Source organism: Diadema antillarum, unplaced genomic scaffold (genome assembly GCF_040938485.1).
Source record: "Diadema antillarum isolate AM-2024a unplaced genomic scaffold, OU_Dant_1.0 scf00000149, whole genome shotgun sequence".
NCBI classification, from domain to species: Eukaryota; Metazoa; Echinodermata; class Echinoidea; order Diadematoida; family Diadematidae; genus Diadema; species Diadema antillarum.
In genome coordinates, this window is record NW_027271038.1 from 1,005,450 (window position 1) to 1,029,386 (window position 23,937).

Consider the following 23,937-nt stretch of genomic DNA (forward strand, 5'->3'; position numbering starts at 1 on the left):
AGAGTCAATAAAACTTGTCGTATCAAATCTACACTTTGATTTTTCTCTTCCACACAATTCAGCCTCTGGGCTGTATGTACCTTTCTTTTGATGAAATAAACCAATATCTATCTATCTATCTGAATGGATGATATACGGGGGGAGCCTTCCTCTGCTACACTAGTCTGAGATATAATCATACGAGTACTCCTCATGACTTTACATGAATAACTGTGAAACTGGCAACACCGAGTTTGATTTTCATGCTCCATTTCACACAAGCAACACAGTCAGTCCGCAGCGCGAGCGAAAACGCACGTATTTATTCAAGTCGTATGCACGGCTGAGCAGTGCTTGCATACGTAATGAGCAGATACATGGTCATGAATAAATCCGTGTAGAACGAGTATTTCTTGTCAGATTTCGACACTTTTAATATCGACTGAAAGAGAAAACATTAGCAAATATGCTCATGATCAAAATAAAACGAAAAGAAGAATATAGAATATCAAAATCTCTCTCGAAGTTCGGTATTGTATTCAAAAACATTCCTTCACGTTTGATGCCCAAAAATTAGCCTGAAATCTTTCATGCCCCTCTAAAATATGGTGAAGACTATGTCCGCTAAAGTATATAGTATCACAATAAGGGCAGGTTTTCTCATCTTCATTTCAATACGGGTCAGGAACTAGCAAAATTCAGAGGCATGTCCAGCGTCGAGTTTAAAAAGATTATCCTCGCGTTCGCACCGTAATTCCGGGTCTGTGATTGGTCGAAATCTGTCGCAAGACGCGGCGTGTCGCATTGCGTAGTATCCATTGGCTGCTGACTCAATGCTGTGAGTTCAAAAACTATGTATCAGATAAAAGTGTCATTGATATGAGTAATAGCTAAATAGTGTACAATTGAGTTGGAGGTAATTTGAAAATGACCGCCCATATTAGTTTCATGAAATCCATGATTTTTTAAAAATGTTAGGTTCCAGATTGTGATCGAATTTTCACTCTCTATACAGAACTTGAACTTTACACAGGAACCAATGATGTGTATGTGAGTGTGACCTTACAATGACCCTGAACAATGGACCTGGCTACCACCTGTTTCGAGCTCTGCTGCAAGGCACATGAATGCTTTATCACTTATTCATGTGGATTGCCCTGAGCACTGCTAGTCTGAATTCTTGACACAGGGTGAAATACATGCACATGAAAGAAGTAAGCACATGTTTCCATGTGCTTGCACACATTTACCGTTTCAGAATGAACAAAGACTAGCTGCGATAGTGGAATTCCTCATGAAGCATTCCAATCCTGGTCATTGTCCACGACCATTGTCTGGGTATCAACATCACTCTCCACGCGTGTTCATTCACTACCCCACTTCCGGTAAGAAAACATAATTTGCCTTGTTTTCAACAGGAAAATTCACAACCTTAAAAATGGTGCCCCTCTTCGTTTTTTAATTGATCATACTCGCTCACGTTTCACGATTGTGAAATCGAAGAAATTACTGAGATCTATTTTCAATACCAGTCAGGAACTAGCAAAACATCAAACTATGATCTAAAAGCTTCTTGAACACTGGCAAAATAATCGTTTACTTTGATGCTAAAATGGACTACTATATTGAGATCAAAAATAGGGAAATTAGGTATCAAATTAATGAGCATAATCAGCTCTATAACCTACCCAACCATCCTGGGTCAAACAATGCACTGCGAAAGCTATGAAAGCTGTTGTTGCGACCTCTGCAAAAACTTTCGCAAAGTATCGCGAAATCTCGTCAGTCTCAAGGGCACAAACTGCGCAAACGTGATTCTGAATAAAATTGTCGTTCGTGCCTCATTATCGCACGCGCTGCGGACTGACTGAACAGCACCTTCAATTGTTTTGACCAGGCCACACAAACTAAGATGTAGGCATACAAGAAACATTTTGTCAGTGACAGCTTTCAATGCTGCTTCCTTTGTTCCAAATTTTTGCTGGAAACTGCTGATAAGATGCCATTTCTAATGAGTCACATATGGAAAGACTGTATGTTGAAAAATGACATGAATAGATACTGTAAAACGAGGAATGTTCGCGTGCATTCTAATTTCGCGAATTTCGCGAGCGCCAAGATTCACGAAATTAAAATGCATGCAAAAGTTCTTGTCTACACTATATGCATTGAATGCCAGTGGCAGTTTGCGAAAATTTCATGCCGCAAAAAAGGCCGTCGGCTCCAATTCACAAAAAATTCATGCTGTGAATATATCATGTTTTACAGTAGATGAAAGATAGATAGACGACAGATTTATGAGTATTAAAATACTGCAAGAACATACACAATCTCTCATACAAATCAGACAAACTGTGAAATGCCCGACAGATCTTCCTACCTGGCATTTCTGAAATCCATCCAGTACTTGCAGCTCTTTTTGACAAAGTGACAGCCGAGGTTACGGCCCCAGTGCAGTGGGTCAGCACGGTCGTAATTGGCCACGTACCAACCAGTGTCCTCCATGACGGCCAGTGTCAGCCGGGAGAATATCCTCTCATGGGTGTGGGTGCCTGTCATGGCTTCATTCTGACATGGAACAAGAAGTTTATGATAGATACTAGAATGAAGATATAGCACTAATGCTGCACACTTACTGAACGGCACAGTTCGAGAGTACAACATACACAGTACAGTCTCAATCTTTTTTACTGTATGTCTCACTGTAAAACCACAAATTTTTCATGTGCATGAAACTTTTGTGAATTTTGCGAGGAGCCACGATTCGCAAAAGTAGAATGCACATGACTGTTGTTGTTTTTTTCTACACACATTGCATTGAATGCCACTGGCAATTCGCGAAAAAGGCCATCTGCTCCAATTCGTGAAAGTTTCAGGCCACAAATGTTTCTGGTTTCACAGTATCCTCTTAGGGGGTGTTGCAAGAAAGTCGAGTTGCAATTGATTGCAAATATCTATTGCAACTTTGCAATAGATAGATCGATTGCAATTTGCAATCAATCGCAAATTCCTGTTGCAAGAAGGGAGCTTGCAATTAATTGCAAGATGCAATTGATTGCAAGCTCCCTTGATGTATTTTGTATTTATATAAGCGACTGGCAAGATAAGCCTAGCCAATTTGTCCATTTTTCAATGCATTTTGCATGCATAAGATACTACATGTATACTCCATAGCTCAATGTGTTGTGTCTCTCCTGTGGTGGAGGTTTGCTGTGCGATCGTTGGCAATTCGAAACAGAGTAAGTTACAAAAATTGTCGATTTTGATCCCATTATTTACTCATTGTGTCTTGTATTTAAAAGAGCTAGTTCCTTAGACTTACTTCTTATAAGAATTTTCTTGAAAAATTGGAAAATGTGTTTCCTATAAATTAAAGAGTTGTGGCCGTCGTGAACACTCAGTGGGCACACAGTACATCAATTATAGTCCCACACATAGCTTTTTGTGTTAGCATTTTTTCTTGCATTGGCAAGCTCCTTTTTTTCTTCTTTTTTTTTTCTTTTTTCCTGCTGCCAGGGGCAGGGCTCTATGTCTATAGGCCAGCTCAAGTAAAAAAAAAGTCGATGTCAACTAGACTTTCTGAAAGTACTCTATAAAAGTGTGAAAATGATTTGAAAAGAAAGTTCATTATCCAAATCCGCTACTTTCTCAAGCAGGATTAGGAGCTATCGGTAGACTGGAGTGCTGGTGAATGCTATGGCGATGAATACAGAATAGATGCTATTCAACCGTTAGGCCTACGTTACGCCTTACACAATGTACGTAGCCTACTACAGATGTACAGTCTATACTCTAGTCTAGAACCATATACTAGATTTTTACATAGCCTAGGCCTACCCCCTTGCTTGGCCTCATTCCCCTCCTGTACATGTGGGCTAGTTATTTTGCCGTGATACTGTCCATGGACCATGTGATGCAAAAGCTTGCTGAATTTTTGAATTGATGTGTAATTTTTTTTTTTAATAGGCCTACTCGATTAGACTCTAGATGTGGTCTAGGCCTGTGCTAGGCCTAGATAACTTTATATTAGTATATAAAATAGTCTGTAGGCCTATTTGTAATTTGGGCTAGTTTCTAGACCTAGCTAGGGTAGGGGTTTAGATCTAGGTAGGGCCTGGAGGTTCTCGTAGAAGTTCTACTTTTGCAGGTCTTAAAGAAAGTTCAGAGTTGGCCCCAGGGTATATGCTCTACGATTTCACTATTTCAGTCCAACGGCTAGAACTAATCAACCGTATCAACCGTATCAGCGACCCCAACAAAGACGTGTCGTTATTGATATTGGTGTAGGCCTACAGCGCCCTGGGGTTAGTCTAAAACCTTCTTTGAGCAGGGAGGTGGAATCAAAGAGGTTGGAGAACCTCTGTGGGTGGAATAGACCTTGCTTTTTTAGGTTGTTCTGTTCTGGAATTAGGACGGATCAATTGAAATCTTGCAATTTAGTATTGACTTCCTGTATCATTAATCAATAAAAAGCTAGAATTTAAAACGAACAAGGGCCAAGTGCATCTGTTTGGGTAACTATACACAGCCCAGGGCCCCAGTCGCTGTACTTCGCACCACATCTAGTTGGGCTGCTGTTTGGGGGGGGGGGGGGGGGGGAGAAGTTGAACCATAACTGTAGCAAGTACCTACAAGTAATCAGAGTTGCAATTATAGTACCAGTACTGTAGTGTAGTGTATCAAACAGTGCCAGTAAATAAGTTTTGTAATGCAGTGTGTAAATATAGGTCTATAGTCACCAAGGCTGAAATTTCAGACCAGAAGCGTACGGATAAGATGAGCAAACTGACTGTAGGATATCCAAGCAGAAATATTTACATGTGTCAGTGCTTTTGTTGAAAACAAGTGGTTGAAGGGGTACATATGAAAGCTACCCAGGCCTAGAATTCAAGTGATTTACTTGATGGAGTCATAACTATGAGTACAACAATTCTTTATGCTCTTTTTGTTTGTGGAAAGAACAAATAGACCTTGTTAGAATGCATTCAAACAAATGGTATTTATGGACACTTTTAGATACCAGAATTTACATAGTACAATTGTACCGTACTCTGCTACTTACAAGGTGTGTGCCACCCTATACCGTAGTGTAGTTGTATGTAACCCTGTAGGCCTACCCAAGCCCCATGTCACAGTGACCTCCGGATTTGGGAGATGAGGAAACATAGTTGAGAGTGCTTGCAATAGGCAGGACACATTAGAGCCTTATGGATGTGATTTGCAATGTACATTTATACAGCACTAAAAATATTGTACGTGTCTGCATATGAATATGAGTGGGGGGTGATGGATTGATGGGCAGTCAACAGTCAACTGTGCCTATGTCGATTTGATTTGGACTGAAGAAATACATGCAGATTCTGCTTCAAGAAATTTGGCTGATGAAGATTAAAATTAGTAGAATATAAAGAGAAGAGGATGTGAAAAGACCGTAGACTTTGGTGATTATTTGACTTTAATATGCAAGGTGAATGACTGTATAGAGGGTTAATTTGTTACAGAGGGGAGGATATGAAAGTAGTTCAAAGAGTGTTCCAACATTATTGTAATATCAAGAAAAAAGTGCCTGCTTCTAAACATCAACGTCTATTTTGTTCCTACACTGTTTGGTTGTAATTTTGCAAATTCTCATTGCTCTTTTGTACTTCTGCACGATGAGACAATTTTATCTGTTCTATCAACAGGGAATGGAAGAAAAAGAGGAGAAAAACCATGTTTCTTCAAGACCGAGACTCACTCCAGCATGAGAATTCCAGCCAGTGCACGCAGACAGTAAGTGAACATTGTACATTGTACGATAATTTCTAGTTAAGAGAGAGAATGAAATGTGTAGAACCTCTCAGCTTGAAATGTTAATATATTGATTTGTTGGAATCTGTCATTATTGTTTTAGGATAAATTCTGATGTGATGTCTCATTTGAGGATACTTGTACAATGACTTCATCCTACCAAACAAGAAAATGTAAAGCATGGCATAGTAATGAGTAAAGAAGACTTCGCGGCAGTTCATAAAAGATTATAAGCAAAAATGATGCATTGAAATTTACATAACACAAAGTTACCCATAATGAAAGGAATGTTTTGTACAGCAATGGCTTATATTATGTATTGATAAAGACTTTAGACATTCAAATCTCTTTATCAAGCCCCATGACAACTGAAAATGCTCTACATATCCTGACAGTAGCATTCAGGCCTTCATGATTCAGGTACATTGTATCATTTCGGCACATGAAGTTGCATGTAATACGCAGTTTTCAGTATAATACTGATTGTTTGAAATTGCCCTCATTTTCAAATTAAAATGTTGGCACCATCATACCTTTACACAAAACACCTTTTGGATGTGCACAAAATGACTTTGTGAGTGCAATGTTTCCCTTTTTATTTCCCATTTCTTATTTCTTCAATATTTCTTGTATCATGTATAGGTATAACTTCTGTGAATCACGGGGAATGGCAGCTGAGGGCAGACAGACCAAACTTGATATCAGGAGACGGTATACACTTCAAAGGATGAGCAGCTCGCTGTCAACAATAAGGAAAAGTTCGAACACAACAAGGCAGTGATTTTTTAAACACATTTCATCAGGCTGAGGTCATCACTCTTAGAAAACAAGGGACACACGAAGCAAGCAGTGTTTCAGAGCTGCAACAAGTGCATGGGCAGTAATGATCTCGGCTGCATGACATGCATCCCAGTGTGCTAGCTACAATAATAGCACGTTGTGCTTTTCAAAGATATTGAAGAGTCCTCTGGATATTTCGCCCCTGTCACTTATTCTGTGTGAGTCATTTATCCTGCAGTACATGTATTAGCACTAATAATGGGGTAATCATCCTTTTACTGAACCAGTGTTCAAGAAGTTACATGTAACATCCAAAACCCTCTTGGCGGAAAACATATTGCAGAGCCCTGTTTTGTTCTTTTTCATGGGAAGAAATGTTCAGTCCATGATGTGAGTATGTGTATATGCAGGGAGGTGACTCACCTCCCTGGTATATGTATGTACACTGTAAAGCACCACAGTTTGAGTTTCTAGAGAGCTGGAGGACAATTATAACTTAAATATACAAGAGTAATCTGGCCATGAACATCATGTCTATGGACATGTTTTACTGTATTTTTTTCCTTACCCTGGTCCATTATACACTGTAAATACAGCTACTACTGTATTCATAATCTCCAAGGTAACAGTTCACCTGTCCTTGTTTTGTTATTCAAACCACAAAATATGGTTTGTTACTCTGAAGGCTTGTAAGTCTCAGCTATATTCCATTTCAGGCTATCAAACCTATAGAATAAGGAACATTTACTTTGTAAAATAACAAACAGTTGTAATAAAGGACATCATCGTACTCAAAACTGCCAAAGTATATTGTGAGACATTTCATGTTTCTTGGTGGTAAAAAAGTTCTTTAATAATTACTGGTTAAAATTATGATGATCTTGATCTTGTTTACAGTTGCGTAGCACCACCTGGGGGCAGATGAACCTTTGCTGTGGCAAGATGGCACTGAATTTGATTTCTCAGCAATTGAACCACTTATTTGTATTGCATTCATGGGTCTTGGGATGGTTCCCACTAGAAGGTTTGAGAAGGTAGTTACGAGATACTGTATGTAGTAAACCATATTTTCCAACAAATTGCATGGGCTGTTTCACACTAGCACACAAGATCAGTAGATACTGCTGTGGGCCAATTTGCAGATTACATAACTAATCAGTTGTACAAAGTTACATGTATACAATGAACACAATGGTGAATCTTTTTTGGTTAATATGTTGTTTCCCAATTGATATTGTAGCATAATTGAACACATTTCTAGGGCATTTGCATACATTTTTGGGCGAAAAATTAACAGTTCTGCATGTCGGAACTATTTTTCGCTGTAACATTTGGTTACCATAAACTTGATAAAGACATGTTTGTATGAGTAGATCACAGCACAAGTATACAAATGCAGATAAGTTACATGTAGATAAGCTAACTTTATGCACGGTTGTCTTGATATTCAGTACAAATGTACTGTATTAGTACCTCTATGACCATGCATGCTTAAAAGATATGCATGAGTGCATGACATTGGGGAACACACACATGAGTATTCAGCCATAGATGTGGGTTAATTTTGAGCTCAGTTGATGGTATGATCTGGGATAGATGGGGCTTATGGAATGGGAAGAGAAACTTGGTGTATTTCAGATGTGAGTGCATGATGTTATCATGAAGATGTTCATGTCATACAATATGTATGTGTTCAGTCGTGCTGAACTGCAGAAAAGACAAAGTATAGAATACAGATTTTAATGTGGAGGCTTTGACACATTTAGCAATAGGCCTACATAGGTCCTTGGAAGAGAGCATGTGAAGAAATCCTATTTATGAGGATGGCTAGAGGTAGTTGACTGAAGGGTTTCTAGCAGACTGTCAACCAGTTTGCAATTTATAAGCATGTTACAGAGAATGTTCATTTAATTTATCAGTTTTAAGTATGAATGAATCTGATTATTGATTTAAAAAAAACATAAAAACATATAGAAAAATCACAAGCAGTAATGAATTATTGAACCTAGTAATTATTCCAGTACTTTAATGTTACATATATCATAATAATATGTAACACTTTGATTTACTCACCCCTTCTCATTTTGTAGGTGTAACTATAGTGTTTCATATTATGAGGAGTGTATACTATTTAAGTACACATGTAATTGGCTCTTCTGTACTCAGCAACGTGTGCATTCTCATTAACTGCCTTTTCATGCTTGTACAACTGTATACAGCTGTAGTATGCTTTTATTTTGCACATTTGTCTGTACCATCATTCATTCTATGAACATTTCTTTCAATATGAGAGCAACAAGAAAAGAGGTACAATGTAGGGGTCCTACATATCCGTGAAAGTGCACACTGTCTTGTTCAGAGAGACAGTGTGTCTTGTGTCTCCATCATGTCTTGTCATCAATTGCCCAGCATCATCTGATATGGGGCAAATGGGGGGGGGGGGGGGTGGTTGAGGAGCAAGCTTAATTTGTGATACTGTACACGCCATACATTTAGCAAGTATTTATCAAGACTGAGACAATTGTGCTAAGTAGTTAAATTCATGTTTGTGGGGAACAAAGTACTGAATGTAGAAATATATGTTTGCAGATGCACCCTAATGTCATTGTCAGAGTTGATATTTTTGTGTGTCTTCAAATTCATGGATACATGTAGCAGCTGTCTTGGGAAATTCATGAAGATATATACCTTGCAGAATATTGAGCATATATAGTAGGTTAATTTTGGTGTGGTATGGCATTTATCATGTAATTCATCATATTCAAACAAAATATATGATTTTAGTAATACTGTTGACACTTTGAGTACAGCTATAGTTGTGAATGATTTTCATTTAGAACGAGTTTCACATTTTAAATTCCTTGGAAATATGGTTGACGACAAACTTTCCTGGAAGTTACATATTGATTATATATCCAACACAATCTCACATAATATAGGTGTTATAAATAGAATGAAATTGTTTATCCCACAAAAGTCATTACTTATGTTATATTCGTCATTGATATTGCCTTATCTTAATTATGGTGTTTTAGTTTGGGGCAACACTCACCAGAACCTACTGGATAGAGTGTTCCTTCTACAAAAGAAAGCTCTCCGTGTCATCAGTTATCCTTTCATACCCTCCCACTCAAATATGGTATTTGCCGCTAATAAGCTGCAAAAAAATAAAGATTTGTATTTATTCAATTTGGGACAATCTATGTATACGTACAGCAACAACCCACTCCCCTCCATTTTCGATTCTATGTTTCAAAGAAATCAATCATTCCATGACTATCCCACTCGACGTTCCAATGAATTTCATTTACCTCTTTTACGAACAATTCTTGCTAAGAACACAGTTATTTATATTGGCCCAACTCATTGGAATTTTCTGAATAATGACATAAAAATGCACCCTCTATATTTTCATTTAAAAGGAGATTAAAGTCTTTTTTATTGCAATTTTATGTTCCTACAGATTTGATCAGCCTGTTCGCTCATTTTAATTTCTTTTTGAAGAATTTTGATTACCAATGATATACTGTCACATATTTTCTCGTCCCTGTTGTCCTGAGACACTTACTGAGTAGATTCCATTCTACTTGTATCACTTCCGCATCTATTTCTCTCTATTTTTCCATATTTCTGTATCCTTTCCACGCATCCCATTATTCTTTCGATATAGCTCTGTCCAGGATCGCTGGATCTGTTTTGCATTTCTGTCCGTTGTATTGTCTTCCTATTATGTCAGTCTTGTCTCGTTCTGTCTTGTATTTTAGTCCCCCTTCATAAGTTTTGTCGTCCATGTCTTGTTTAATGTTCATTCGCCTGTGTATGTGTGTCTGTCTGTTACTCTGTCTTCCTATTGGACTTCCAGACTTTTTTATATGACTTTATTCCCAATCTTTTTTCCTCTTTTTGCATCAGTTCATTTTATATTGACATTCTGTACCTGAGGGGCCCACATTCTACAAGCATTGCCTTTTATGGGTCCCTCCATTTTTCGATATTTTGTGTAATGTTCAGTATCACTTCAGTCAATTTTCTTTGTAACGCATTTGTTACCCCAAGGTTCCACAATTATGTTTTCTCAATTTACTTTGTTTTGATTATATGTAACCTTATTCTTTGTTACCAAAGGAAGTGAAATGTTTATGTTCTTTTCGAAAAATGAAATAAAGTTTGAATTGAATTGAATTCATACTTTACATCATTAGAAAATGTCATTCTAGTGCTTACAGTTGCTGAAATAAATACTTGAAGTGCACCTTTGAAGTACTATCCCAACATGCGTCACAATTTCTTCTGAATTTCCTGAAAACTGCTGGTGAATTTAAATCTGCATTTTTAAACTTGATTTTAGGGTCAAAATGCACTGTTTCCATGACAACAGAATTTCAACTGTACTCGAGTCTATCACAAATTTGCACTGACCTTGCTATGTGCGTTTGTGTGTGTCTGTCTGTGTGTATACATATGTGTAGTACCTCGTGAGTACCTGGTGAATTTGACTGCTTCACAATTGTGGAAGTAGTTTACTCCACAAGATTTGAAGAAAATATGCAGTAACCATGGCAACACGTCACGTACAAACACAAAGAGTGTCTTGCAGAACTACACCTTTGGATCATTACAGGCCCTACATACTGAATTTGAAATAAATAAAGTAAGAGTTCGTTCCACAATGTTTTGGGTAGTTACCATGGCAACGCTTTCCCGGACAGACACACAAAAACATTTCTATACCTCAATGTCATTATGTACACCAAATTTGAGTTCATTTGCTTCAAAATAGTGCAAGAAGTTCAAATCTTAAGATTTTAAAGAAAATATGTTGTTACCATGGCAACGCCTTGTCAGATACAAACACAATCAAGTGTGTCTTGCATAATGGCACCTATAGATCATTGTACATACCAAATTTGAAACGAATTGCTTAAATACTATGAAAGTAGTTCACTCCACAAGGTTTTCAGAAAATTTTGGTTACCATGGCAATGCTTTCTCTGACAAACACACACAAAAAAAAGAATGCCTTGCACGTCTACACCTCAATGTCATCATGAACACCCGATTTTAGTTCCACTGCCTTAAAACTCAAAATAGTTTCACCCCACATGATTTACAAAGAAAAAATTGCCGTTACCATGGCAACGCCCTGTCAGGTACAAACACACAAAGTGTGTCCTGCATAACTACACTTATAGATTATTATTTACATACCAAATTCGAAACAAATCACTTAAGTACTGTGAAAGTAGTTCACTCCACATAGTTTTTGGAAATTTGTGGTTACCATGGCAACGCTTTCCGCGACAAGCACAAAAAACATGTCTTGCACATCTACACCCCAATGTCATTATGTACATCAAATTTGAGTTCAATTGCCTCAAAATTGTGGAAGAAGTTCACTCCACACGATTTTCAAGAAAATATGCTGTTACCATGGCAACGCCTTGTCGGGTACAAACACAAAATGTTTCTTACATAACTACACCTAAAGATCATTGTACACATGAAATTTGAAATGGATTACTCAAATACTGTGGCAGTAGTCTACTCCACAAGGTTTTTGGAAAATTGTGGTTACCATGGCAACGCTTTGTCTGATAAAGACAAAAAAAAAGTCTTGCACATCTTCACTTCAATGTCATCATGTAACCCAAGTTTCATCAAAATTGCTTCAAAACTGTAGATGGAGTTCGCGACGCAAGATTTGCAACGGACTGCCCGACCGACCACATGCTGATTCATCATACTAGTATACTGAGTAACCCCTTATACATTTTGTGTATGTAAAAAAAAAAGTATCTTACACAATCATACATTACATAAAAATGCCATTTATACGGAATATTTTCTTCTTTTTTCTTACAAGAAATGAACAAATTTGGAGATTTGTCCCCCAGCATCTATATAAGCAGCCGCAATTATGACATTTGCAATCGATTGCAAAATTTGCAACTACCCCTGAATCTATTGCAAAGTTGCAATTGATTAGCAATTGATCGCAGAGATGCAATTGATTTGCAATCAATTGCATCTTTCTTGCAACAGAATTGATTGCAACTTGCAATTGATTGCAAATTTGCAATGGATTTCAGGATTTGCAATAGATTTTGGGGATTTGCAATCAATTGCAACTTTCTTGCAACGCCCCCTTAGTGACACAACGTTACCTTTATAGTGAATTGTACAAAGAACATTTGCACAACAAACTATTGAATTCTTCTCAACTTGATTATTAATTACGGGTAAAACTTGGGTAGCATCACTGCTCTTGCCTTTGCAGCAAGTCATAACCTTTTATTCACTGATATGCATTACAAACATACTGTTAGTCTGGCAAGATAATCATTCAAATCAAATCAAACAACATTTTGCTGTGCTTTATGACATAATCAACTGCAACTACTATAACAGTCTATCAATCTCATGCCCACAAAGGGTACTGCAAAACCACAAACACTCGCAGCATGAAACTTTTGCGAATTGGAGACAACATCCCTTTTTTGCGTCATAAAAACTTTTGCAAATTGGTGACTGGCATGCAATACATTAGACAAAAGCCTTCGCATGCATTTTACCTTAAATTGCAAATGTTGGCTCCTCACAAAATTTTGCGAAAAATTTCACGCACGCAAAAATGTTTGGTTTCACAGTAACCACCAATACTCACGGCCAGCAGGCGCTTTTCAAAATGGGTGATCTCTGTTCCAGTCCCGCCATGGTTTTCCACCTCCACACCTTCCAGTGTTGGGCAGTTAAAGTGGGCTCTAGCTTCCTCCTGCAGTCATAACAAGGTAATCTAGATATTTACTGCCTGACTGTCAGGTGTTCTAACGATTATTCAAGAAAGTGAGAACTGCTCACTGATAGCCTGCAAAAAATGCTTCCATCAAAAATGGATTGATGTACACATATGTATGTAAGTGTATCATTGATCTGTTCTCATATATCCTTTGTCATTGTATTGCAATTTGTTTGTCATGTTTTTATAAAAAAAATCAGCAGCAGCAGCAGCAACAACAATGACAATGACGATGATGATGAATGATGAAGATGATAATGATAATGATGATAATGATAATGATACTACTACTACTACTACTACTACTACTACTACTACTAATAATAATAATAATAACAATAATAACAATCATTATTATCTATCATTATTAGTATTATAATTATTATTATTATTATTATTATTATTGTCATTATTATTATTATTATTATTATTATTATTATTATTATTATTATCACATACATTTATTTGATAATAAACAGATTCTTGTTGCAAAGGTACAACTGATGGTTATGATGCAATTCTTGTTCAATGCTTGCAAGAGGAGATCAATTTATTACATGGCATGCTTTCAATTTGCTCCTGTTAAACCTCTTGTTACTATGGACATAATGTAGGCAAATCATCATGAAACAATTGTGGTGATACAAAGTGGTATCACTTCATTTCCAGAAGTGTGTAGATACTGTTGGAAGTTAAAATCTGACTGCTGCGCATGAATATATTGTTTGAACATCAGTGCAGAGACCATTTCCTTGCCAGTAGTATTCTGTTGCATTTTAGATGGTCTATGAAATCTCACAATTTCAGTGGCTTAACTATAGAGTGGAAAGTCACATTCTAGTTCTTGAGTATTGCACTTCACACTCAATCCCAGCTGTAATAAGAAAACTTCAGCCATCACTGAACTGAATTGAATTGATTAAACTGAATTTATTTGTTCAGCATAGAATACATAAAAAATGACAGTGATAAACATTCATGACAAAGTACAAAGTATTGACGGTTACTGTAGTATATATGATATGTGATAAGCTGAAGGGAAACAGCCAACGAAATCAAAATGTGTGTGTGTGTGTGTGTGTGTGTGTGTATGTGTGTGTGTGCTTTCTTTTTAAATAAATTGGACAACACTCATCAGTGTGGGTAGGACATTATGGGTAAAGTTAATATACCAGCCAATACAGTATGTTCTTTCACATGCATTACCACTAGCTGATTATTCATTCCAAGAGTAATCACAATGAATGAAGCACATAATAAATTTAAAATGCTACCTACATTTCAGAGAGAAATGGAAAACAAAAACCATCATTTGTTTAGTTTACGACACTGATAATCTTACCACAACTTTTCTAGTGACAATCATGTTGACTGTGTGTTCCATCTGGCCAGTGCGCACATCCCAGTCTGTCCTCGTCACAGGACGAATTACATCCTCACTCCACTGGTACAGCCCCATCCTGATGGAATACAAGCAGAACATACCATATCCTACATAAGTTTGGCATAGTAACAGCTGGAAAAAGTTCCATCCTTTCAAGATTATTTGCTTCTTCTTGTGCATATATTCTCCATTCACGAAAGCTTTGTATACCCTGGTGTCATCCTGAATGGGGTAAAAGGAGCAAACTATTCAAAGTGGAAACAGCTAGTTCTGATGTTTAACATCTTTTATGACCTAGGGATCTCTAGCGATGTAATCCTCTACTCACTGAGAGAACTGGTAAACATATTTTATGTGGCTTTTTTTGTGACTTTTCAAATAATATACAAATTGGTTGAGCATTTATGAAGATTGGATCAGACAGTAGGTTGATACATGGATAATGAGGCAAAGTTGCCACTTTCACACACCTCACACCCCCTCCCACTCCTGCACACACATACACACACACACACATACACATACACACACACACACACACACACACATACAGGTATGCGAAGAGTGGCTCCAAAATTATTCACACGCTATTTAGGTGCAATATTGTCACTCTGTGGCAATCCACTCTCAAATAGGTCAAGAGAGCACACTTACGTTGCATTGAATTCTGGTAACCCTGATGCCAGCCGTGGGGTCAAAGGCTGTCCATTACTGTCCCTGTAGAAAGCATAGAGGGCAGCAGAGAACCCCTATGTACAGGAAAATGATCATGAATAAAATGGAATTTCAAATGAACCACTTTATTAATTTTTCAGTGCACTATCAAATCTTTAATTTTGTTGCCTGTGTTCAACAGATGATTTGTCAAATATAAGTGATATTCATTAAAACAAGAACTGATGCTTGAACCTTAATGACTACTAAGGCTTGATCTGAAGATCAATGTTGTATTTTCTTTTGCCAGAAAAATCTGGTTTCTAGTCTTGCTTTGATGGATTGTCCTGAATAAGGATTCAACATAAATCTAGAATGAGTGAAAACTAGATTGAACTATATTACCTACATTACACATTTTGATCATCGCGTTTATTCTGTAAACATAAACATAACATTATTATACTTAATAACGGACACAGTAATTTCAACACAATGGCTTAAAGCAACATATTCTGGACATAATGTGTACATGTTGAACATCTATTAATGACTCTCTTCATAACAATTAATATATTAAGTCTATAGACTTTATCTGCTAGTACTTCATGTATATTGGCCTATCACTATCACAGGAACCTTAACCCGTTGAAGACAAGTCCCAAGTATACTCGGGCAGGTGTCTATGGGAAATGCGTGTTGCAGCAAAATTAGTTTGTCCTCAACGGGTTAAAATGAAGCACTTTTACTCCATGGCAAATTTTGAGGATTGATACCAAGTGATCACGGAACCAATGTCTTTCAGCACAACAGTTGATTTCTATTTATTCTTCCCATAGCACTGAATCCCAGGCAGTGGAAAAATCATTGGCAAATGCAAGGTGAACTGCAACAAGAAAGGAATGCTGTATTGCCTCCTGTAACACAAATGTACCGTATATCATCTCAAGGACTGGAAATACTTAAATTTTCTCTTCAAATGGGGTAATTCTCATTTCTCATTACCCACGCCGATGAAAATCGGCAGGGGGTTATGTAAAGGGTTCCATATGTTTGTTTGTTTGTTTGTGTACAAAATAAGAGAACGGCTGAACGGATTTGCACTAAATGTTCAGGGAATGTTTGGATAATGACAGGAAAGAATCGATTAGATTTTGGTGATAATCAGTTGACCCCTGCAAATTCTGTGTGACCTTGTAGTTTTGACCCCATAGTATAGTATGATGAAGTGACCACTCCGAACATTTTCCCGTTTCTTACTTCGCACATTTTCTGCTACCATACGAAACAAAGAGTATAGAAGTGCACGCAGTGCACTATGCATGCGTGCGCTTCTACGCTCTTTGATATGAAAACAGAACTCCCAGACGACGGACTTCACTGCTCAAATGTTCGTAAGAATTCCAAAATTTATGTTTATTTGAGGGACTAGTCCTTCTGAATTTGTGAAAATTCTGTGAAAGTTTGCCTTCCGTCGTCACAAAATGGCCCGTATTTGGTGATTTTTAATATTAATATTGATTCTTTTTTTCGTTGGAGGAATATTCCTCAAAAACGGAAAAATTTTGCTCGGTCCCAGTCACATGCAGTGCGTATGCTTCCGTTTCGTAGTGCACTATCTCACTGGGCGAAATTTGGACACAGCACCATATATGTAAAGATCACCGCTTCACACTCTTTTTCATTGTAGAGTGTTTTGGTGGAAGTGACATAAGAAATTCTACGTGACCTTTTAGTTTTAACCCCATAGTCTAGTATTGCAACTACTCTGTAGCGCCGCTAAGGTGTTGGTCTGCCACCTTTGACAGCCCCTCTAGTTTATGATTGTGTCTTTCAATCATAAATTCAACTACTTGAAGAATTGTCTTGCAAGTCATAATTCACAAAATATGTGAAATATATGAAGTATACACATAGACTCCAAACAGTGAGAGAGAACACATGTATTAATAAGCCTTTGAAGATTTTGCAATATTTAACACGTTTCCCATCGACACCTGCCTTATACTCAGGACTAGTCTTCATTGGGTTAAGAGGCTTTGAGTTCAAGTTGTGATGGTATAGTGCTGTTAGGAGAGATGCTCATTGATATCTTATATCTCACCCTCAGTCACTCTTACCAGAGCATGAATGATCTCATGCTGGATGGTGGTCAGCAGTGTGTAGGTCTTGGACAGGCCTGTGGCCAGATGGTGTGGACATAGATTGACATATCCCGCTATCGGTCTGCAGTCAGGGAGAACACAAGATATACAATGCAAAGTACATGTACGCCCTCGCTGTGGATGAGACCACAGTTTCTTATACTTGTAAATAAGGCTTGTTCTTCAAACAGCTGAATACATAACAGCAAAACAACATCCATCTGAGCTTGTGTCACATCATTTCTACATGCAGTAAAAACTGAACTTTAGAAGCGCAAGCGTGTGACAATGGTATCTTTGAGATGATGCATATATGTCTATCTGCATATCTGTGAGCGATATCAGGAAGTTTGATACCAAGTATACTGTAAATGTCATATATTTTATGAATATGGAAAAAATATGTATCTCCCTTCATATACTGTAAAACATGATATATTCGCGGCATGAATTTATTGCGAATTGGAGCCGACGGCCTTTTTTGCGGCATGAAATTTTCGCTAACTGCCACTGGCATTCAATGCATATAGTGTAGACAATAACTTTCGCGTGCATTTTAATTTTGCGAATCTTCGCGCTCGCGAAATTCGCGAAATTAAAATGCATGCGAACATTCCTCGTTTTACAGTAATGCACAATATCTCAGTTTTGTTTCAATTTTTTTTTTTTTGCCTGCATTCTTGTTTTCAGTCAGCCTAGAGAATGAGTACTTGACAGGCTACTATTAAGATCCAAGGGTGATCAAAGGGGCAACTTACCGATCCATGACGGCTTCTAACTGGCAGTACGATGCATGAGCACTCATGTCAGCGCCATCGCAGTCGTAGTCTGCTGCACTGACGTAGAGAATGAAGTCAGTGTCTCGGCTGCCTTCACCAGGTGTCGTGTCATTTCCCATTGGCCCACAGACGGACAAGTCTTCATTACATGCATAGCAAGTCTGACGAAAGGTTGTAGACAGGAGCAGAACAGATTACTCATTTTAAATCTTTCTTCATTTCACTACAGAAACACAATGCTTCACAGAGCCCCTCTTTGGTGGTCATTGTGATTATCTACACATTTTATTTCTCTCTTTTTTACATAATACCACAACTGACCAATCTATCATATAAATTCCTTTCTGTATTTCATTTATGAAAACACCTGTTTTCTGTGCAAATAAGAAAGGTATGAAGAGCTTTCCTAAAAAAATATTGAAAATGCACAAACAAACCCACCATAAACACACACTGTCATTTCTTCTTCAATAATGTTTTCACTGAATACCACTTTGCATGCTGCTCTACAAACACTGATCACTAAAAGGCATGTGAGACATGACTAAGTCCTTACTTGTAAATGGTGCTTGGGTATCATCACAGGGCCACACATGGTCTGGTCTCTGCAACCACCAATACAGTATTCATGGCCATCTGGCCTCTTGACATAATGCTCACCAACGCACTGCCTGTGGTACAAACATGTGAAAATACTTGGCGCTTTGTCAATCTCTGAACTTGCAACACATTGTACCACACAGAGAGTTTAAAGGACCGATGTAATGCAAATTCAAGTTGACTTGTGTTGATCTTGTGTTGATCATCACTTACATTGTATGAGCAAAAAAAAAAAAAATTTAATAAATAAATAAAAAATAAATAAATAAATGTGCCCCATTTATTCTATAATAACTTTTATGTTACCCGGTATTTTATTTTCGATTACTTGGCTATGCCAACAAAAATCTTCAGAATCAAGATTCCATTCCCACTGTCAATCAATGCTACATTACTAATTTGATTAACAAAAGACACTGGAATGCACCTTCCCTAAACTGTAAAGCAAACCGTAACAGTGTCATTTGTTCATAATATTAGGGGTATGGAAACATGCAAGTTACACTCACTTCAGGGGAAGTGCATTCCATTGTCTTTTGTTAGTCAAATTAGTAATGTAGTGCTCAGCAATTGACAGATAATGTCATTGACAGAATCTTATGTTGTTTGATTTTTTTTTTTCTTGTAGCCATGTCCAATAATCTAATAGTATATAAATCATTATAAAATACACAGGGCTGGGGGCATATTTACATTATTTTTGGCACATAAGTGATGATGATCACTCAGGGTTATGTAGATCAACACAAGTCAACTTGCATTTGCATGGCATACACTACAGTAGTAAGTCCTTTAACCTTCTTGTGTGGCAACATGTACATACATTGCAAGTTTCAATGGAGTTTTGACATGGTTGTTGCTTAGCAACTTGCACTGAAATACCACAACACAATTTTCCCCAGCAAGTATAAATGGCCCTGGTGACACCATACATCATGTATGGGAAGTCTGAGACTTTCAATACACCATACTGGTTGGTTTGGTACAGTGTAACTTGTGATATCTGATCTCACACCAAGCAGGAAATGATATTACCAGCTTACAGGATGCGTGGTATTTGTAATGTCACGTGTGCAAAAATCACACATACACATGTCTTGAAGTGTCATAGCCCTCTGCCTCCACGGACTATTAATATTTTGAAATGGAATTGCCATTATTGACTTCACAAGCATCACGGATACAGCCTGGATTGTACAGACATATGACTGAGCAACAGACTGTTTAACAATATGAGATATAACTGAGTAGAATAGCTTAATGATAGTTGGCTACTCAGTGCAAGTAGTCTCTAACCCTTTTAATAGCAACTGAAGATTTCATACAAAATGGCTTATTGTTCCATGGAAGGTATAGCAATATTGCTCTCATTTCGACAACTTTCTAAATCATGAAAGATAGATCACTGCATGTTTATTTTGTCTACTATAAGTTATGTTTATTTGAAAGCCTATTAAGACTTTACCTAGAGACTTGTATGTCACAACTTTTGTTGATATTTGACCTCCCTTAAATTACATAATTACATAATTATTCTACATGAATAAAATAAAATTGTAAAGAATAAAACTATAAAAAAGTGGACGGGCTGTTTTGGGTATTTAGGGAGTAATCTGACGGGTGGTTTCAGGGGGTTCAGTTACTAATGGGTTAAACAGCCGACACTACATCTGTGTGATTCCCCAAAGTTCTACAAAACCCAAGGGTTTGGTGGTTGTTTTTTTTTTTTCCATCTGATATCAAGGCAGCATTATCAATGTATCAAAAGCAACGTCTGGTGTGACCCATGTTTTATGCCGTAAGAGAAAAAAAATAGCTACTGTATTCAGAGTTTTTGGCAAACTTAGATACTGACAGGAATGTTTAAAAAAGCCTTAGTTCATTGCAGGAATGTAATAAGATGACATAAGTGCCCACATGTTTTTGGCTCTTAAATAATCTAGTTTCGTTAGTGAATAAGCAATTCATCACTAGAATCTTACTAACAAACGAGAAAAGTAATAATTTTGATATGCAGCATTAATGAGCTTGCTGTTGAAGACGTCCAGATGATTTTCAGACTTTTCCTTTTTAGAACATCTATAAATTGGTTATACTGGGTACAGAGTTTCAGAATTTATAGTGATTTGGATGAGGAATAAGAATGTTTTCAAAATTCATAACAAATCACAATGAACAAGGACAATGATGATGTAGCAGCGTCACAAAAGAATGCATGATTAGGTGCTCAAGGAAGCTGAACAAAAGAGGAAGGTATGCACAAATTCTATACAGCTATTACAGGTAAGCTTTTGTTTTAAAAGTAAGTGGTATTGTAATGAAATTACATTGCTACAACATTTCTGGAATATGTGAGCCTCCTGTGTCATAATCCTTGTTCAGTGTATTACATTTGTTTTTGTTTTTTATTGGTTTATCTGCTCAAGGACCTCAATAAATTCCACAAATCTATAAATGGCACTATCAATTTAGTTACTATACTATGTGCAACTATATTAAAAAAAATCATCTGGAATGCCCCTTTAGACATACCCAAATCTATTTGCAGGCACATCACATGCATATAGCATTGGACATCAACATTTAAGTATTTTAAAAATACAATGTATACATGTGTATTTGTACAACATGTATTTCAAACAAACGATTACTGTAATTTGTAACATCAAACAAGAGATTTGTCAGAAATGACGGCTAGGATTATGATTCTGCACACATTTAATTACTTAAAGTGTACCAATACCCTGGAAATCAAATTTGTGTACACCTAGAATACACAAAAACAGCCATAATTCACCTGTGATAGCCCCTGAAAGTACAATGTATACAAATTCTGATAAATTTATCAAATCATATCTCTATAACAATTTGGCACTTGTGCTCTGCACATTTGAGTTCTGCTCTGCAAGTGCCAGTACTGACATGCGTGCATTCTAGGAATATGCATACGTTTTTAAGAATAATATCGAAATTACATGTCAATCGGTTACTGAGGTATCCATCGAAGTATATGCCCACGTTGCATATAGAAACTATCGTTCAGGACGAATTTGGGGGGGGGGGGGGAATTGACAGCCTGATCGTTCAATTAACTAGTCTATTTCGAGCCATTTTTGTTTTTGTATGTACTCTTTAAAATTTTCATTTAAACCCCAATAAGTAAAAATCGGAGTGACAAAAAAATCTAACATTTTGCAGAGGATGTCTCAAATACATTCTACAAATATAGCAAACATGATTACTACTCAGGGTACTGGTACACTTTAAGATGCTACTCTATGATCCAATGTAAATATCAAGATTCCAATAACACAAGTTAAGGCGCTGAATAATGTGACTTTTTTTTCCTTTTTTTTTTAAACCACAAAAATGTACCTGAGTGTAGTGCACTGCTAAATACAGGTACTGGTACTGCAAATGTAATAGTGGATTGGAAATGCATTAATTTCTACTCTGTGTATCAGAAAGTAATAGACATCTGCCAAGCAGTGGGAAATGAAACCTTTTGCTTGTGTTTCAACTGTGTGTCTGTGTATTTCTTTGTTTTGTTTTGTTTCTTTAGACACATGCCATTGATCTGCACCATACAAGTAGCTGTAATGGATCAACTTACCTGTTAAGAAGGACAGTTGAAGGGCTCTGCTTCACACTGAGTAATCCTGATAAGAATTCAACAGCTTTAGGAAGGAGTGTCTGAAATTCAAAGAAATCATATGACATATATGGCATAATATTCTATTGAAGACTACTAAACATATATGAAGATGTTGCATCATACAAAAATTGAAATCAGTCAACTCAATAACATCCAAACTTTCACAGAGATCTAAATTCTATACTCATGAAAGTACATGTACAATCTATGTAATCATACAGCATTATATTTGCAGGTGTCACTTTTCTTAACCTTTTGACCAAAGAAAAGATTCTCTTAAGAGAAGTTACATGCAGTAATTGTCATCAACATGAACAACACCATGATTTCTGGCATTAGGTCCTTGGATTTACATCATGCTACAATTGTATAAACTGCCATTATACAGTATATCATGTGATTATTTTCTTCTACAAAAGTTGCTGGCATGCACACAAATAATCTGGGCAAAATGCAATGATAAACAACAATTAATTCTTTTGCAATGACTACTGTTGTAAATTGTACAATGAGAGGGTTTCTATCTTAGTAAATGAGGAACTTGAATTTAATATAAATTTGTAAAAACCAAAATGAGAGAGTGGCAGAAGTACAAATGAAAAAGCCAACACATTTAGGATTTTAATTAGCAGCGAGTCCTCTGGTATCCCATGGTGTTGCCAAAACAATCAATTTGGTCATGATGCCACATTATCATAATTGGATTGGTATTTAAAGGAATAAATTCTTTTTGTAACTGATTATATGACATGTGTCTACATGTACAGTATCTTCAGCTCTTCCATGAGAAGAATACCATGCATCTTCAAGGAAACTTTAAAATTAGTGAAATTTCTGTACGGTAAACAAATGAGAAGTACTTAGCATGTGAAGTCATCTGCACTTGACATAGTCCTATTTTGAGGTGTCTACTGTACACTTCATCATTTTTGATAAGTCATTATGAATGACTTAAAACAAAATGGATTCTACTTTCTTTACATTTTTAAAAATTCCTATCATCATTTTACTGCTCATTACATGTATCTTAAGGTGTCTACACTGCATCATTTTGATGACTCATCTTGAATGACTTTAAAAATCATTCCAACTCTCTGAATTTTTAAGATTCTGCGCAAACTTCTCACTGACTGTTGTTCCTGTATCACCATTTACATTCATGACGAAAAAAACTTTTATCTTGACCTGAAAACACAGGCAACTTATATCAGTCCATCAAACTGCAATGGAGAAATGGCAGGGGTTGGAAGTTGAATGTACTGTAAAATGAGGAATGTTCACGTGCATTTTAATTTTGTGAATTTCGCAAGAGCCAAGATTCACGAAATTTAAATGCACATGAAAGTCCTTGTCTACACTATGCACAATGAATGTTA

At 36.9% G+C, this 23,937-nt stretch overlaps 1 protein-coding gene across 1 annotated transcript in view; it reads right to left on the reverse strand.

The window, feature by feature from the left end:
* Positions 1–23,937, reverse strand: part of LOC139721754 (leishmanolysin-like peptidase) — a 35,845-nt gene that overhangs the window by 5,915 nt on the left and 5,993 nt on the right. The window contains exons 3-10 of the mRNA XM_071633075.1: positions 22,520–22,599; positions 18,863–18,977; positions 18,286–18,467; positions 17,504–17,609; positions 15,384–15,478; positions 14,688–14,805; positions 13,214–13,321; positions 2,360–2,547 (exon numbers count right to left, since the gene is read on the reverse strand). Of these exons, the coding sequence (XP_071489176.1) occupies positions 2,360–2,547; positions 13,214–13,321; positions 14,688–14,805; positions 15,384–15,478; positions 17,504–17,609; positions 18,286–18,467; positions 18,863–18,977; positions 22,520–22,599 (992 nt within the window). The remainder of the gene's footprint in view (positions 1–2,359; positions 2,548–13,213; positions 13,322–14,687; positions 14,806–15,383; positions 15,479–17,503; positions 17,610–18,285; positions 18,468–18,862; positions 18,978–22,519; positions 22,600–23,937) is intronic.